This window comes from Pseudorca crassidens, chromosome 4 (genome assembly GCF_039906515.1).
Source record: "Pseudorca crassidens isolate mPseCra1 chromosome 4, mPseCra1.hap1, whole genome shotgun sequence".
Taxonomy (NCBI): domain Eukaryota; kingdom Metazoa; phylum Chordata; class Mammalia; order Artiodactyla; family Delphinidae; genus Pseudorca; species Pseudorca crassidens.
Genome location: NC_090299.1, coordinates 37481413 through 37500114, shown reverse-complemented (window position 1 = coordinate 37500114; position 18702 = coordinate 37481413). Strand labels below are relative to the sequence as shown.

Sequence of the window (18702 nt, the reverse complement as noted above, 5' to 3'; positions counted from 1 at the left end):
TAGAAGTGATGTAGTTAAAACAACTGCTTTCTAGTCTGACCAAGTTATTTATTTTTGTTTTGTTTTGTTTTTTTGCGGTACGTGGGCCTCTCACCGTTGTGGCCTCTCCCGCTGCGGAGCACAGGCTCCGGACGCGCAGGCCCAGCGGCCATGGCTCACGGGCCCAGCCGCCCCGCGGCATGTGGGATCCTCCCGGACCGGGGCACGAACCCGCGTCCCCTGCATCGGCAGGTGGACACTCAACCACTGCGCCACCAGGGCAGCCCCCAAGTTATTTTTTGACCTGTCACATTTAAAAATATTTTCACTACCACAAATTTAGAACTTGGGACAAGAATATATTTTATTTTCTCATATAAGTTCTACCAAAAATATATTTTTTTCTTAACTTAAAAATACAGCTTTGGAAAGCAAAATTTGAGTTGTTATCGTCATTACATGTTTTACAAACAGTTGTGAAAGGAGAAGATCAACGGAATGGATTCAATTTTTAAATATAAAAATGTTCATTTTAAAAGCTTGACCTTGTCCTTTAATAACTTCAAGGTGGGGTTCTTGCTGATTTTCTTGTTAAAGATGACCAGGAGTTCCTCTTCAGATTTGTGATGTTCATTTGTCACTGCATAATACTGAGCTAAAACCTTCACAAAGGAAAACAACTGTCAAATGGGTGTATTTGTCCTGAAAATTGACCTACAATGTTCTTTCTCTGACCCACAATAAGGCCGACAGTGACAAATGAAAGAACCCAGGTACTGGTTACACAAGGGTGTCCTGCTCGTGACAATTCGTGTAGCTGTACACGTGTGAGCACTTGGCTGCATGTTTCAGACACTGATAAAAAGTTACAATGAGAAAAAACCATTGTTCTGAAATAATCAAAAGACAGCAACATACGTAGAGCAGTAATTTTCATATTTAATGTAGGCACTGCTCTGGCTGAGGAAGCGTGGATGGGGTCTGGCTCCATCCCTTCCCCACAAGCCCTGAGGGGCTAAAAGGAGCAACTTGAAAGTCACTGCGACACACACATACACACGACAGTATTTCAGATTTAGAAAAACAGAACAAAACTGTACATTTTAAAATAAAGAACTGATTCTCCCCAGCTTATATATACCTGGTTCGTACTTCATACCTTTTTCCTTAGCTTTTTGATTGTTATTTCATTGTCTGGGGCCTGTTTCAGAACAGCTTTAATAGTTCCCTTCCAGTTGAATTTACCTACGATATAGAGAATTATATGTAAAACACTGTATTTTGTTGTACTACCAAAAGGGTTAAGAAACCATTTCTGCACCATCTATTTGCTGCTACCCAGGAATGAAGAAGCCCAGAACGGACAGGATGCCACAGTACCGTGCTGCAGACACCTGACCTGTCCAATCACAGTGGCCGAGAAGCGCTGACTACCATCCACAGAACTCATTCTTAGAGTGAGCAGGTTAACTAAGAACCATTAAGTACCACCATCCTATAAATTCCTATAAAAAAGATAGGGCTTGTATCTAATGAACTTAAGATTTACTAAGGATCCACTAAGATCAAGGGGCTTTCTAAGCACAGTAAGCAAGGCAAAGATGAGCGAAAGGAGCTGAACCTTGAACCAGAGAGGACAGAGGACAGCCACAAATAATTACTGTCAGCAGGTTAGGACTCATCTCGGGAACTTCTGCTTCTGGGGAGATGAAGACATGTAGGCTGAAGATACATAATGCTAATGAAAGAAATCGAAGATTTAAATACACGGAAAGACATGCTATGTTCATGGCGTAGAAGACTCAACACAGTAAAGTGATCAATTCTCCCCAGATCAATATACAGGTATAATGCAACTCCTATATAAATCACAGCAAGATTCTTTGCAGACATAGGCAAGATTATTCTAAATCTTCTAATTCTGAAAAAGAATAAAGCGAGAGGAATAAGCCTACCCAATTTCAAAACTTTGGCTATAACTACTCTAGTCAAGAATGTGTGGTGGAGGGACGGATACACAAACCAATGAGACAGAACCCAGAACAGAACTACACAAATATGCCCAACAGATATTTGACAAAGGTGCAAAAGCAATTCACTGAGGGAAAAGACAGTGTTTTCAACAAATGGTGTGGACCAACTGGACGTTGATGAGCAAAGAAATGAACCTTGAACCAAGTCTCATACCTCATAAAAATTAACTCAAAATGGATCATGGACTTGGGTGTAAAAATCTAAAACTGTAAGACATTTCGGGAAAAAAACAGAAAAAAAGTCTTTGGGATTTAGGGCTGGCAAAAAGAGTTCTTAGATGACATCAAAAGTATCATCTCTTAAAGGAAAAACTGACAAGTGAGGCTTCATCAAAATCAAAAACTTTTGCTCTACAAAAAGATACTGTTAAGAGGATAAAAGGACAAGCTACAGACTGAACAAAAACTTGCAAACCACATATCTCACAAAGGACTAGTATTTAGAATATATAAAGAACTCTCAAATCTCAACAGTTAAAAAAAAATCAAACAATTTAATTAGAAAATGGGCAAAGAACGAGAATAGACAATTTAATGAAGAGATAGACAAATGGGAAATAAGTACATGAAAAGATATTCAACGTCATTAGGGATATACAAATTAAAACCACTGTGAGCTGTTACTACATACCCATTGAAATGGCTAAAATAACAAACAGTAACACCAAATGTTGGCCAGGGTGTGGGGAGACTGGACCCCTCACACATTGCTGGAGGGAATATTAAACGGTACAGCCACTCTGAGAAAGTGGGCAGTTTCTTAAAAAACTAAACATGCAACTACCGTACTAGACAGCCATTGCACTCCTGAACATTTGTTCCAGAAAACATGACGCATGTCCACAGGAAAACCTGTACATGCACTTTATTCATAATAACCCTGAACTGGAAATAACCTAGATGTCTGTGAACAGATGAATGGATAACCAAATTGTGGTACATTCACACCAGGCCACTGCTCACAATGAAGAGGAATGGATTATTGAGATGTGCAGCAACCTGGATGAACCTCCTGAGAACAACGCTGAGTGACAAGAGCCAATCTCAAAAGGTTACAGACTAAATGATGCCATTTATGTCACATTCTGAAATTATAAAATTATAGAAATGGAGAGGTAAACGGAGAGGTAAATGGAGGTAAACGGACAGTGTTGACCTCTGGGGTAAAGGAGGGGGTGGGGCGAGAGGAAAGTGGGTGTGGCTATAAGTGGGGACGGGAATGTTTGTCTCTTGACTGTACGAGGTCAACAGCCCAGTGGCATTTTGTCCTACAGTTGTGTGAGGGATCAGCCTCGGAGGAAATGGGGTAAAGGCTACAGAAGGGTCCGTAAGTCTGTATCATTTCTTACAACTGCACGTGAATCTACAATTATCTCAAAACTGAAAATTTAACTTAAAAAAAAAAGAGAAGCTTCACATAATCAAAGTTACAAGCTAAGAAATCTAACCCAACTCGAGCAGTTACTGAAGTTCTGTGAATAAAGTCTTGATTCCCATCGAGTCCTCGGGCCTGTTCTTGACTGGCAGGACCCTAGGGAGTGCTCTAGGCCTGAGCAGTGGGAACAGCTCTGCGGAGGGGGCAGTGCTCAAGAGGAACCTTGGAGCTGCCAAGTGCGCACTCTGGCTGAGGGACGGGGTGGCCATGGGGCTCTGAGCGCGGGGACAGCAGGGACAGACCCAGAGACGGGAGGAGGAAAAGCCAAGCCCGGCTGGACCTCAGGGTACTTCTAGGAGAGGATGAGAGGCAGGGACAAGAAAGCAGGGAGAGCGAACAGGGCCTCAGAACCAGGGTTTATTTTAAGCTCCAAAGATAACACATGCTTCCAATCCAGACAGCTTTACATTCCATCCTCAAAGCTGGACAGACCCTGTACGACCAACTCACACAGCTCTCGCTCATTACTTAGCAGTCACACCCTAGAAAACGGATTTTGCTTCAAGTTCTTCCACGTGCCTCTGGAGGGCATGACCATCGGACGGGCCCAGCTCTCCTCCTCCTCCCCCAGCCTAAAGAGGGCAGAGCTTCCAAATGATGGCAGCCATACCTTTTGCAGAAGCCTCATGGTTTTCCGGTTCTCCGTCCTCAGAATGTCCCAGGAGCTTAATCTTTTTCTTCTTAGAATCTGCTTCAACTAAGTAATTAGAAAGATTTGAAAAAATATTTCGCATTTATACTAGCGGCTACCATTTAATGAGAAGCCTACATGGCCAGGCCCCTCACATCCATCACCCTGCTCATTCCCCAAGCACCCCAGCCCCGTGGGGTTTCTCCTCCAAGGCAGATGACAAAATGGGCAGTTGCGAGGTGATGGCACCTGCCCAGACTAAGCCCAGGACGGCCTGATCCCAAACCTTATGCTCTTTGCCTTACGTGGTTCAAAATGCAAGGTCTAACAGATTTTAGACATCCCAAACTCACAGCTTAAAAAGTATTTAACAGGGGCTTCCCTGGTGGCACAGTGGTTGAGAGTCTGCCTGCCAATGCAGGCGACACGGGTTCGTGCCCCGGTCTGGGAAGATCCCAGATGCCGCAGAGCGTCTAGGCCCGTGAACCATGGCCGCTGAGCCTGCGTGTTCGGAGCCCGTGCTCCGCAACGGGAGAGGCCACAACAGTGAGAGGCCCGCGTACCGCAAAACAAAAACAAAAACAAAACAACAAAAGAAAGAATCCGCCTGCCAAAGCAGGGGACACGGGTTCGAGCCCTGGTCCAGGAAGATCCCACATGCCGTGGAGCAACTAAGCCCGTGCGCCACAACTACTGAGGCTGTGCTCTAGAGCCTGTGAGCCACAACTGCTGAAGCCCGAGCACCTAGAGCCCGTGCTCCACAACAAGAGAAGCCACCGCAATGAGAAGCTCGTGCACCACAACGAAGAGGAGCCCCCGCTCGCCGCAACTAGAGAAAGCCGGCACGCAGCAACGAAGACCCAATGCAGCCAAAGGTAAACAAAAATAAATAAATTTATAAAAAAAACAAAAAACAAAACAAAACAAAAAACAAACCCTGGAGCATAAGCTAGCCACAAACCTTCCGAATGCTTCTGCTTTCTTTTCCCTAGACTGGTTTTTGTCTCCCCTTCCCGCTCTGCGCCTCTATCCACCGCCCCGTCCTGGGTGCACTCAGCCTTGCTCCTCTGGCTCTTCTTCCCTGCAGAGCTGGCGGCCTCGAAGACGGCCTCCCCTGCAGCCTCCTGCTCGGCCTCCTGTCCTGCTTTGCGCTTCTTAGGCTTCTGACTCTTTGAATTCTCTTGGTGGTTTTCTAATTTTAGTTCTTTCTTTTCCTTTTTTCTCTTCTTCTGCCGTTCTTCCTTCCTTTCTCTCTTATTCTTCTTCGTCTCTGCTGGCTCTTCCACGCTGTCATTTGCTTTGGAGGACGCGACCTTGGCGTTGTTCTCTGCACATGGTTTGGCCGCTTGCTCCAGCGGCTTCTGATCTTGCCCCTTACTGACTGGTTCCTTATTATTAAGCGAAACCAAGAAACACATAAATTCTCATTCCAGACACATATCATCTCATGTATCTACTGAATAAATTCTTCTAAGGAAATTTTTATTACTTACCATTTTACAACTGTGACCACCCCCAAAAACAGTTAACATGTGGCAGTAAATATACAAAGATGGAAAAAACTACCCACAGCCCACATTCCTCTCTGCACTTAACATTTTCATTCCACTGGAAAAGTGAAGAATCCGTATGCCATGTAAAAGCCAGACCTTTAATTCTGGCTCGCTATTTGCCTTTTTGGTAGAAGATGAGCATGTAGGTGTGGCAGAAACCACCAGATTTATGCATCTGCAGACCTGGGTTCAAGTTCCAGCTCTGTTCATTACTAGCCAGGTAACTCAGGGCAAGTTATTTACCTGCTCCAAACCTATTTCCTCATCTGTGAAAAGAAAGCTAGTGATATCTACCTGATACAGTTCATGTACAAATAAAAGGAGAAAAGCGATGCTCAATAAAGCAGCCAGATGTACGGGAAGAGTTTTGTAAACGACTGAGTACTAGACAGAGGTGCTGTTATCATCATCAGTGTTTAGATTGATGGTTACCCTTAGCGGACAGTCAGGGACACCTGGACAGAGTATAAAGTGGAGAGTAAGGAACCATGGAAACGTGAGCTGGAATAAGATAAACTTCCCATTTACTGCACCACCTTACTCAAACCAGCACACAGACTGTTTTAAAAAATGACTTCAAGCCCCATTGCCTGCTGCAGTCTCTAGGCCTGCCCTTTCTCAAGAGAAGATGTGGAGCAATTCACTGAACTGCTCAAGGAGCCCTGATGCACCTGGAGGGACAGGGCCAAGGTCAGTGCTGGCGGCTCCGGGGCTGCTGCCCGTGTGGTGGACAGTCCGAGGCCAGGGCCCACGTTCCATCTCTGTTAGTTAACGGCCAGGTGACTGGCACAAGTCACCGCAGTCCTCCTCCTTTGAGAGGCGAGGCCACAAGGGGGGAATGCTGCCCCCAACCTGGACCAAATGAAGGACTGGCTTTCACTGACAAACAAGAACTCTACTGAGCTCCCGCCTCAGGCAACCCTCAATGCCCAGCCCCGGGCTCAAAGAGTAGCATTTAGGATATTAATACTAAAGATTAAACTAAATAGTTGGAGTTTTCTCAGCAGCAGTTCAGAGAAGTCAAGTCGTCCATGTACATGCGGGCGAGGCAGGGATGAGTTCAGAAAGGATCTCAGGAGGAAGAGGGACACCCTGTCCTACAAGCTCCTTCCTAGGGTACAGTGTGTAGTGGGTATGATCACACCAGGGTCTGAGCGCCGCAGCCCTGAGACTGACCCGTTCAGCTAAGTCTCTAGCTGCTGCCTCGCCTCCACTTCCAAACCAATCCCCCAGCTGCTGGAAGAAGGTGGAGAGAGGGAGGGGAGAGAGCGAGGAAAGGAAGGAGGGAGGGAGACACACATTCACCCACCCAGCAGCTACTCAATAAATGAGTGAACAAATTCACTCCCCATCTACTTCCTATGTCATTCCAGGCTCTCCTCCAACGTGGTCCCCTCAGGGACGACTTCACTGACTCTCTCCTGACAGAGCACCCTCCTTTACTCTCTGCCCCGTCTCCTGCCTCCCATTACTTCCTGGCCCGTATCACCACCTCACACCATAGCATCAACCCTTATACGCAGCTGTCTGTCTGTCTCCCCCACTAGAATACAGCTCTGGAGGGCAGGACTTGGGCCTGAGGATGGCTGCGTCCACAGTGACCAGGTGCGATGCACACCAGGGTACAGAGAGTGTTGCAGCTGAGAAGAATATAAAGTCTCCAGCCCAACACCTCCGGGGCCTCTGAACTCTTTGCACCACAATCTCTAGGCACATGCTGGGACATTTACTGCACAAAGGCAATGCAATAACAAGCCTCGTTTTACAGAGCTCAGAGTTTACCACGAGCTGCTTGCTGGTTATTTTATTTAATTCTTAGTATGTTCACAGCTTTAAAAAGGAAAGTGGAAAACCCTTTTTTTTTGAACTCTGGAGTTAAACTAAGTAATTTTAAACTTTTGATTCTTAGTTAAAATGTAAATAACCTTTAAAAAGCAGGTGCCACATGACTGCCAATTAAATGATTGGTTGTAAGGTTTCAAAGGCCTAGTTTGTATGTTTAGAGACACACGCTAGATATACTGCCAAGAGAAAGTTTCATTTTTATCCCAATCTGTGGCCAAAACCATTCTCTCTACATAAAAAAGCAAATCAATTGCTGACAAGGTGACTAGAATAAAAGACCAGTCAGACCCCACTGTTTTTTTTGAAACACTAACAATATGTCTCCAGATGGGACTTAAGCTCCAAGTAGGAGCTAAGTGCAACTGAATTAATGAGAAAAATGTTTAACAACGTAACCAAGAATGTGCCTACAAGATATCAAAGTAAGACTCTCTGCATGTGTATTCCACGTCTGGGGCCTCTCTGATCAAACCATTTTGACTGAAGGTGGTTGACTCATTTACTCCCATGACTTCTCCGTCCAGCAGAAGGAAGGAGACCAGCACTTACCGAGTGCCCCCTACCTGCTGGGCATGAGCTGGGATGCCTGTATACCCTCATTTGCCTTCCGTGACCCCTCACCCCACACCTAAAAGAACACCTAGTCACCCTCTCTGTCCTCACCCTGTTTATTTTTCTTGGTGGCACTATCACACCTGAGATATTTTCTATTTTTTGTTTGGGGCCTGACACACATCAGGTACCCAGTAAGTACTGAGCATAAATACCCACTTTTATTTAAGATAAGGAAACTCAGGCTCAGAGAGGTTAAATAACATGCTCAAGATCAAACGCTTGGCAAACAGCTCAGCAGGGGTTCCAAACCAGCTCTGTCAGAAACCCGAAGGTCCTGTTCTTTCTAACACTTCCCGCTGCCTGATTTCTAAGCGGATCAATTCATGTTAGCTGGTACCATTATCAAACATTGGGATTAAATACCTTTCTCTGCACAATAAGGAAATCTTCTCTGCAGTGCACTGTTTATTCCTTCCCATTAATGAAGGCACAGAGAGGCTCTCTGAAAAAGAAGGCTGTCTTGACCTCCAAAAATAAGACATTCCCGTTTCATTATTACCAATCATTTTTGCCACACTGCAAGTCTAGAGTGAGATCTGACTTACATTGCTGGAAGCTTCAGAAAAGATATTCCACACCTGCTCCAGGATGGATTCATTATGAACTTTTAAACTGTTCTTCATCCAATTCTGTATGAAAAAAAAAAAGAAAAAACCTCACTTATCCCATATTTTGACAGGTATACATAAGCTGTCACCAATAGGCCCATATCCCTTCCATTCAAGGAAGTCATATCAAACACATACCTGAAATTTCGCCCTTTTCCTGGGAACGTTGTCAAAACCACTAATTTGCCCTAAAAGTTCCCTCACTTTGGGGCCGACATTGGGTCTTTTTATTAATTCATTAATTTTCTACAAAAAATGAAGATAAAACAAAAACAATAAATAATTGACAGATGAGTTTCATAAAAGTCAAACTCGCGGGTTCACACGTCACGTACAGATTTTGTATTAATGTCTATGTTTACAAATTCAACATAGTACTGAAAGTCCAGAGCAATTAGGCAAGAAATATAAAGCATCCACACTGGAAAGGAAGAAGTAAAATAATCTCTGTTCGCAGATAACATAGTCTTACACGGTGCAAACCCAAAAGATTCCACAAAAAGAATCTTCAGGGCCAATTAACAAGTTCAGCAGTCACAGGATACAAAATCAACACTCAGAAATCAAGTTGCATTTATATATACTAACAGTAAACAAATCGAAAAAGAAATTAAGAAAACAATTCCACTTATAATACCATCAAAACGAAAAAAATGCTTAGGAACAAACTAAACCAACCAAGGGGCTGAAAGACATATACTGAAAACTACAAAACACTGCTGAGAGAAATTAAAGATACAGATAAATGGAAAGATATCCCATGTCCATGAATTGAAGACAATATTATTAAGATGTCAGTACTACCCAAAGAGAGCTACAGATTCCAATGTAATCCCTACCAAAAAATGAAAAAGCTCTGTAGATAGATGGTGGTGATGGTTGCACAACATTGTGCATGTACTTAGTTGTATATACTTTAAAATGGTAAACTATATGTCATGTATAATCTATCACAATTTTTAAAAACTGAAAGAAAAAAGTATAAACAAACCAAAAGTGATCAAAAGAATAAGACAAAAGTGGATATTCTAGGGACTAAATTTAAGATCAAGACAACAATATTAAAATCGAACAAACAAACATGACATAGCAAGAACAAGAGATGAAAAATAAATAAGTGATCTAGAGAAAGGGCTTATGGCAATCACAGTGAAGGCAGAGGAAAAAGGTAATTATTAAAGTTAGGGAGATGGCAATCCATAAGAAAGATGGTCACTCATGAGCCAACAAATAAAGACAAATAATGCAGCTAAACAAATATAGTGCAGGAAAGGGTCCCTGCATTAGGGAAGAACTGCAGCTATATATAAACAGACCAGAAAAAAACTGATACAGGATACAAAGAGGATAAGGCACCCAGGCAGAAAAACAAATCAAGAAAGCATGAACAAGGAAGAAGTCAGGCTAGCTCAGCACAGGCCAGAGCCGCGTGCTGAACCAGAGGAGAAGCGTACCAGCGACCGAGTTTGGAGGAAAACACTGAGATCCATGCCAAATAGGGTATTTCTCCCTGACCCACTATCCACTCTCTGTGTGTAAGCACAGAGACATTGGGAAGGATGCTTGGTGAACATTAACACTGATGGGATTCCAAAATTCAATCTTTAAAAATGGAGAATTTAAGGATTTAAGGAACAGAATAAATACCCAAATCCATGTCTGTTGGACAGGTCGCAGCAGGACCCGTGCACTCTCCCAGCAGACCACATTCGGTCTCAGGTGTCTGCTAACGATGCCAGCTAGCGAGCTAGAGAGGACTTGGATGGGGAGCGGACCGGTGCACCAGGACAGAATCCGGAACAAAGTCCTCGGATCTCTAATACAGTGGCACGGCTGCTGAAGCCTGACAGTTTAGAACAAGGGTGGGCAAACCTTTTCTGAAAAGATTTGAGGCTTTGCAGACCATTTAGTTTCTGTCCTAACTACTCAGTGCAGTCCTTGTAGCACTAAAGCAACCATAGACAACGTGTAAACAAATGGGTATGGCTGGGTGTCAATAAAACTTTACAAAGAGGCAGTGGGCCGGATCTGACCTGTGGGCTGTACTTTGCTGACCTCTGCTCTAGAGGATTTCATTCAAGATGTGATGTCAACAGACACAGAACTCACACACCAGGTACCTCCAGCTCAGGGGCCTAGGAATGTTATCCGGTACTCAGGGAGAGCAGACATAGGGCCCCAAAGTATGGCTGATGGCCGCCGGCCCAAATATCTCAGTTAAGACAAGGGGTCTCACTAGCGTCTCAATCTGCACTGGCAGACTTTGTTAGTCCTTCGTGAACCGATTTTCCCTCCCAGGAGTTTTCTAACTCAGTAAGCTAGTCAATATCAGAAAATTCACATTTAAACTCTGTCATCAAAGAGAGTAACTATTTATTTGATTTCCAGGAAAATACAGAGTTTCCACACAGATGACATGTCTTTTCATTCTCCTACCTTCCTTTCTGAATCTTTCCTCCTGCTACTCTTCTGTAAATGGTGAATAACATACTGGAAGCTATACCTCAGTAAACTAGGGATTTCGTTGCTTTTGCCACTTTTATAATGTATGCTTTCATTCTATTTTAGAAGTAGAAAATTCCTCACATTTATGAAAATGTCTCTGTTTTGCCCGACTCTGATGACAGACACCACAGCTTAACATAGTTTGAGTTATAAAAGATGCATCTTCACTAGATGCAGATACAGATTAGAAAGGTTCCGTTCGGTTTCGTAGCCAAGGGAAAGTCAGTGAGAATTTGGAAATATTTTTGCAAGAAATCTGCAAAACGTGTAGATTAAAGACAAAATACACTGCAGTTGCACTGAAAGAGAAATAAAGAGCTCTATCCGAAGACGTGATGTTTCTGGGTCTTGCCTGCACGGATGATAACATTTATTCTTGGTTTCTTAGGTGTCCCAAGAAACTAGAAGATGTCAGATGAAGCTTTTTGATGAATTAGATCTTACAGGGCTTCCCTGGTGGCGCAGTGGTTAAGAATCCGCCTGCCAATGCAGAGGACACGGGTTCGAGCCCTGGTCCGGGAAGATCCCACATGCCGCAGAGCAACTAAGCCCATGCGCTACAACTACTGAGCCCGCGCACCTAGAGCCCGTGCTCCGCAACAACAGAAGCCACCGCAATGAGAAGCCTGCACACCGCAATGAAGAGTAGCCCCCCCTCTCCGCAACTAGAAGAAGCCCGCGTGCAGCAACAAAGACCCAATGCAGCCAAAAATAAATAAAAATAAAAACAAATTAAAAAAAAACAAAACAGTTGAAGTCTTTAAGAAAAAAAGAGATACAGTCCAAGTAAAATAATAATAAAAAGAAAAGAAAAGGAAGACCTTACCTGAATCCATGCCTGCTGTTTAACATCACCTTTGTGGGTTTTACCTTCATACCCTTTGCCACCATACTTCTGATTTTCGCTTATGCATTTCACATGGTTTTTATAGTCGTCACCCCTTAAAGTGAGAAAGTTCCACCGTTAGATTGATTCTCAAATTGGAGTCTCTGTCTAAAGCTAGCACGCTGCCCCAGCCTTCTGCCGTCCACACTTACATTCACATCTGTGCTCTGTACAGCCATCTCACCTCTTTCACTTACTATACTGGTAACCTCCTGGTCACATCACATTTTCCTTCTTCCCAACTGTTCAAAACCCACCACCAAACTTTCCACCCATTTTTATATACAAATGTCTTAAAATCAAATTGATAGGCAGCATTTTTTTTTAGTCATATATGAATATATACTAAATAAAAAAGGAAAGAACTCTCTACAACAGGGTGGCTTTATCTTAAATTACAAAACCTGTAGGACTTCCTGGTAATATAGTAGGCAATCAAAAATCAGTTGTAGACTAAGTTAAAAGGTGGTGTAAAATGGTGGTATCAGGTCACAAAAAAGATCTAGGAGTCTTGGAAAAAAAGGAAACTTGATTCTGTCTCAAACGATCTTTCTAAAGCTCTATGGGGTCCTCAGGGAAACGTGGGAGCAAGGTTGAGGGCAAAGTCCCCTAAGGAGAAACCACCCAATTTTCACCTGTTCTATATATCCCTCCTCCTAGGATTAGGTATGAACGAAGACTTTAGCAGTTTCCAAACTTTTTTTTTCTTTTTTTAAATATCACTGCTTTAGAAAGAAATTAAAAGGGACTGTCAGCAAGTATCCCCCAAATGCCATAGAGGCCATTAGGACGGATGCACCAAAAATGACCTTTTTACCTGAACCGTCTGAAGCTGAAGGGAATCAGTATGAGGCTGAGGTTGGCCAACTACAAATGACCCTCCCGAAGAAACAGTGGACGAGCAAGATCCATCCTGCCCCTCCCCTCAGTCCTCCCCTTTCCAGAGACCCTCTCAGTGGAAGCACCTGACACACGGGGGGCCAGGAGCTTCACTGCCACCATCACCGCCGATTTTCTAGGGAGGGCCGAGCCTCTTCTCCCAGATAGCTCCTCCACTGTGAATTAATAAATTCATTTTCCGGTCTATAAATCCATTTCTTCACTGTGATCAGCACACCACACCCCTGAAACCCTACTCCACGTGGTCACCTCCCTGGGTCTGGTAACGGTGCCAAGGACACAACAGCAAGTGTCACAGACTGATCAGATTATGACCGAACCCATAATTCCCTTTCCCTGAGTCTTCTCTTTACATCACCCTTAAAAGGCAAATGGTCTTGTAAGGCACTTTTAATTTTTTTTCTTAATTTCTTTTCTCAAATTTGCCTCTTGCTTATTCTTTTTTTTTTTTTTTTTTTTTTACTGCTTTGTGGGACCAGGGGTTCCATAATTGGTCTGGACCTTTACTATGGATCTACCTGAATTCTGTGGAACTTACCAGAAGTCTTTACCGCAGTCAATGCAGGAAAGACATTCACAGTTTCGGCAAAGAGCCACATGCTTTTCTACTTGTATTTTCTTCACTGATTCACCACATGCATTGCATGTAAAAAATACCATTTTTAGCTAAATGATTAAATATTTTTTTATCCAAGACAGGTTTTAAGTCTTATCCTAAAAGAAAAATCAAAAAGGAAAAAAGATAATTATCATTGTAGTCTGAAACTGCTTTTCCAAATATATGATTCAGACAGCTAGCTTTTCACATGAAAACAACAACAGAATCAAAGCTGATTAGCAATCTACATAAACCTCTACCACCACATAAGTAAAATTATAATCAACAATAATAATATGGCTAACTTTCGTTGAGTGCTTACCATGTGCTGGGCTCTATTCTAACAGCTTTAAGCTAATGAACTTATTTAATCCTCACAGCAACCCTATGAGGTAAGGACTATTACTGTTCACAATTTACACGAGGTATTGGGACTCAGAGAGATTAAGTAATTTGCCCAAGGTCACACAGTAGCGGAACCAGGATTTAAGCTTCACAGGCTGTCTCTAGAGATGAAGAGTTTTGGGGGCGTTAAATGAAATATCCTACCTTTCCCAATAACTTAAAGTGCATACATGCGTTCTCTTTCTCTCTAATGCCTCTAGGTATGCGCTACAAATTATTTCAAGTCCCCAAATACAATAAGAACACAGCAAAAGGGGAACCGAGGAAGGTTTGGAAAGTGGAGAAGAGGCCTAAAAATAATTTCTATAAGCACAAAAAGCACTCCTATAGGCATAACTATGTACCCACCAGATGTTAAAAATGAGGATGTGCCTCTCAGTTTTAATGGACAGGAGTAGGTGTGGCTCCCTGTCAGATCAATAAGAAAGAAACGGGACCATATTCAGGTGTCCCAATGCTGGGTGCTGCATTACGGGAGGGTGCTCCCAAACCCAAGTGTCCCGAGCACTGCCCCATGATCAAGTGGGTCCACACCTACACATAACTACCATTTAAACAGTTCACGGAGATGCTATTGTGCTTAACAAAACATGAATTCACCTAAAAGTGTGACAGAAGTCATAGTAACTTTCCAGGGTTATATAATTTTTTATCACTAGATTCTAAGAGTGTTGTCATTTTACATTATAAATAAGTTTCACATTATAAATAAGTTTCACAGCAAAAATATTGAGAACAATTGTTTAACCCAGCACTTTCTTCCTCATGGTGAAGGTAAGGATCAAGTAAACTGATACAATTTGTTTCCAGATAAGACTTCATTCGAGAATCCTTCAGCACAAATGAGTGACTCCTGGGTCGTGGAAAATTCTCATGTATGAAATCACTGTCTCTCCTCCACTCCCACGTTCTGAGTCACTGCTGGAGAGGACATACCTAAGCAAGGATCAGGGCTATTCCCATCCATTCAACCCTGAATGGAAATGTACATCCTGGCTGCAACTCCAGGGTTTACAGAGGCCCAGCTGGTCTCTCTTGGGGGTCTCTTGCCCCACCGAGCACTGCTGGATGTCAGTTTGCCTGATGTGCTACACACAAAACGCGGGTCCCTGACCCCAGGACCCCTTCCTCAGCTCACCATCAGGGTTACATGTGGTCAGCTACAGCCTAGCAGAGAATCCAGAGGAAAACAAACCTGACTGTTCTGGGATGCGCACCAACAAAGACCATCTTCTCACCTGGTTATGGGAAAGATGTGAAACAGTCACAAGTCCTGGGGGGCTGGCATCACTTGGACTATGACCTATTCCCCCAAAGCCAGCATTCTGTACCCAGCAGAAGGATGATAGATTACTGGCAGGCAACAGAGAAGCCACCCTGCCTCACAAGGAGAACAAGGCCAGAACAAAAGCCCACACCACACTGTCAAATAAACAGTCTCTAGCGGCACTTTGGTCTAAGAATGACAGTAAACCATTAATTAAGCACCCAGAAATGGACTGTCATTGTACACACAAGGTAGAAGCAGCTGCGATGAGCCAAATTACCTGCTGGAAAATTTAAAAGTACTTTCATAAGGAGATTCAACAATGAAAAAAATACCCCCTCAAACTGAAGCTATGGACTGGAGCTTCCCAACCTTCATTTTTGAGGTCTATTCTGTATCTTAATCAAGGGGGAGAGGGGAGGGGAGGAGGCTTAGGCAAGCTTTGAGATCCAGTTGGGTGGTGCAGGCTGCAGTGGAAGGTCAGGAATTAAAGGCCTGAAGAGGACCGCTGGAGACAAAATTTATCAACTCAAAGCCAGTGATGTTGACAAAAAGATGATCGGAATATCTGTGTAAAACATGGTTTTACCTCTGGGGATTAACCATACACAGTGTAAACATCAGTTCAGGCGAGGATTAGAACTTGGTCACGTGTCCGTCAGAAAAATACCCCTCCAAACGTTTTCATTTGGTTTTTCGTGGCATATGTTTACATTTAGAAATCTGTTGCGATTCTTTAAAAGGTAGAATGGGTAGCTTGCACAGTAAGCCAGAACTCAGTCTCACAGTGCCTCTGGATTTTTAGAGCCATCACTGCATTTTTAGAGTTGATGAGCAATGGGGGCAGTGTGGCCACCTGCTTGCTAAGGAGGTAAGGTCTGTAAGGAGCTTACCCCTTTCTTTTATGCAGTAAACACTTGCCTGTGTGCCTGTGTGGGGAGAGGAGGGAGGGGCTGCAAAACAGCAAGCCCAAAACCACCCTAACTGCACAGCCTGCCTGGCAAGCCTGAGCGCAGGGCTGACAATTTCAGAAGTGCAAACGCTACAAACTTACAAGAAGACACCCTGTGAAAATTCAGCTCCTCTAATTGAAGATAGCACTGCACTTCCTGAAACAAAAGACTCAACTCATTCAAACTTCACAAGACTAAATAAATGTGGAAGAAATTTAAATAATTAAACTTTCAAATGATGTTTTTGGTAAATTTGTAACATTTGTAGCTCAGAGGTTAGAAAAGCTAAAAACATGCTGCATTAAGACTTTTAGGACACCTGTCTACTGGGTTCAGGTGCCATATATGTCATGACCGTCCATTTAAAGGAAATCTAAGTCTTTAGCCTAAAGCCAGGCCACACTGGGCAAGGAGACCACCCTTGTCACAGCAGAGTATGATGGGTATTGGACAGTAGCGCTGAGTTGATGGGCAACAGACAGCATCAGTATGGGGCCGGGAACTTGTGAAGCAATCCTGGCACCTCAGTCTCCTCTTATCAAGACGGTGGCCGAGTTCTGTTGACCTGGGCCTGGAGTCAGGGCCAGAGGATCTGAGCTGGAGCCCGCATCTGCCAAGTGAAAACTAAATGACCTCGAGGTACCTAAACTTCGCAGATTCCGTTTATCTGTAAAATGGGTCTATTATCTATCATAGAGCACTGTGTGGAAAGTTAAACAAGATCCCAGATGTCAGTGATGGATCCTTACCCAATGGTAGAATTTCTTGTGATCTATTAATCTGCACGTCAGTGACATGGCTCCCAGTCCCCTCCAAACACATGCTTCTTTAAATGTGACCCTCAGTCCATCCATCCATCTTCATAAACTCTCTCTAGTCTCCTATGGCTCCCCACCCCATGGGTGCCCACGCTACTGCCCTGTTCCCTGATGACATGAACTCAGGTTTGTTCTGGGATTGTACTTGGGGTGATTTTTTACCTTCCTCCCTACACATTTTTGTATTGTTTATTAAAAAAAAAACAACTATTCTTAAAACGTTCCTTCGCATACACACACAGACCTAAACCCCATTGCCACCATCACACACCAAAACAGCCCACCTGAGGGGCCAAGCTGTCAACAGCCCCCAGTGAGCTGTGGCCTTGAGCACTCAACCCTCAAAACTTAAATTCTCCCATCTGTGAAACAATGCATCTGGTCATCTAGGCCAGCCCTGAGCCCCTTGGGGGGTGGCGGGGAGGAGGGAGAATTCCAAGAAACGAAGGGTATGGTGAAAGGGAAGGACAGACAAGTACAAACTGTCCACCATCACACCTAAACCTCTGAATGTGGGGTGATGAGGGTCTGGATGTGCACTCAGGGAGGACCTCTCCCTTGCTCTGCAAAAACTCTAGTTGGCAGGTACACCCATCTCCACTGGACAGATGAGCCAGCTGAGGCTGGGAGAAGCTGAGCCATGTCTCTCTGCCTCCCAGTTCCAGTCTCACACCCTCCCCACACACTACATCACCAGCACGGGTTTAAACACTGGTGTAATAACTATCTGTGCAAGCCTACCTGTCAGGCACTATGCTAGGCACTGGTGGGGAAGGCTGGGGCCGCTCTTTGAATAAGTCCCAGATGGGTCCTCTGCAGGAAAGGCAGCCTTGTACGCACTCACACCCCACTTCATGCCCCTAATCTCTCCTCAGAGGCAGGGGCTGCAGAAAATCCTGACATTTATTGAGCATCTACTATGTGCCAAGCCCTATCATAGGTGGTTAACACGTTTGGGCTCATGTAATCCTTACAAGAATTCTCTGAGTTAGATTCTATATTATTGCCTTTTGACAGACCAGGCACGAAGTGGTTCAGTAACCTGCAGCAGGTCACACGTACAGTTAGTGGCAAACCTGGATTCACACGCAGCTATTCTGGCCCTAAGTCCCGGGCTCTCAACCACTATGCCCTAAGGCCTCCTCCTTTGGGACCCAGCTCCCCAAGACTCAAAGAAGGCAAGCGCCTCGTCCCCAACATGCCTTGTAGCCCAGTCCAGCGGTGACCAACCATCCTGGCTGCAAACCCCTCTGTGGGTTCAAGGCACGGGGGCCTTTCCATTTTAAAACCCGGAGGGATTGGTCATCCCAAGTCCGGAACTCCTTCCACTTCCCCAGAGTACGAATGGGACCTGAATGCATTTCCTCCTTCCATGCGTATACGCCAAAGGAGAGACTCACTAACGGTGGAAACGCAGGCATCGGCCACAGCGCGTCCCCCGCCCCACTCTCTGAGCCCCAGCCTCCTAGGTCGGACCTCTGGGCCACCGCCCCTCACCTCTGAGCCAGCGCCCGCCAAAGGTTTCAACCGGCCGCGAGAGCACGTGGAATCGCCACCGCCCGCCCAGCGGAGCCGTCACCTCCCTCCAGAGATTCCCCCGGCAAAACTCGCTTCTGCGCCTTCCCGCGCGCTTGCGCGCCGCGGCCACACCTCCTGGCGGAAGTGACGCAA

At 44.5% G+C, this 18702-nt stretch overlaps 1 protein-coding gene across 1 annotated transcript; it reads right to left on the bottom strand.

Annotated features, from left to right (window-relative positions):
* Positions 1 to 317: 317 nt before the first annotated feature.
* Positions 318 to 18679, bottom strand: LYAR (Ly1 antibody reactive). The gene is made up of 9 exons (XM_067735510.1): positions 18529 to 18679; positions 13529 to 13704; positions 12031 to 12145; positions 8838 to 8945; positions 8637 to 8720; positions 5040 to 5466; positions 4058 to 4144; positions 1139 to 1224; positions 318 to 641 (listed from the first exon to the last, which is right to left on the bottom strand). The coding sequence occupies exons 2-9, from the start codon at positions 13648 to 13650 to the stop codon at positions 507 to 509; spliced, it is 1164 nt and encodes a 387-aa protein (XP_067591611.1). The 5' UTR covers positions 13651 to 13704; positions 18529 to 18679; the 3' UTR covers positions 318 to 506.
* Between the last annotated feature and the right edge of the window lie 23 nt (positions 18680 to 18702).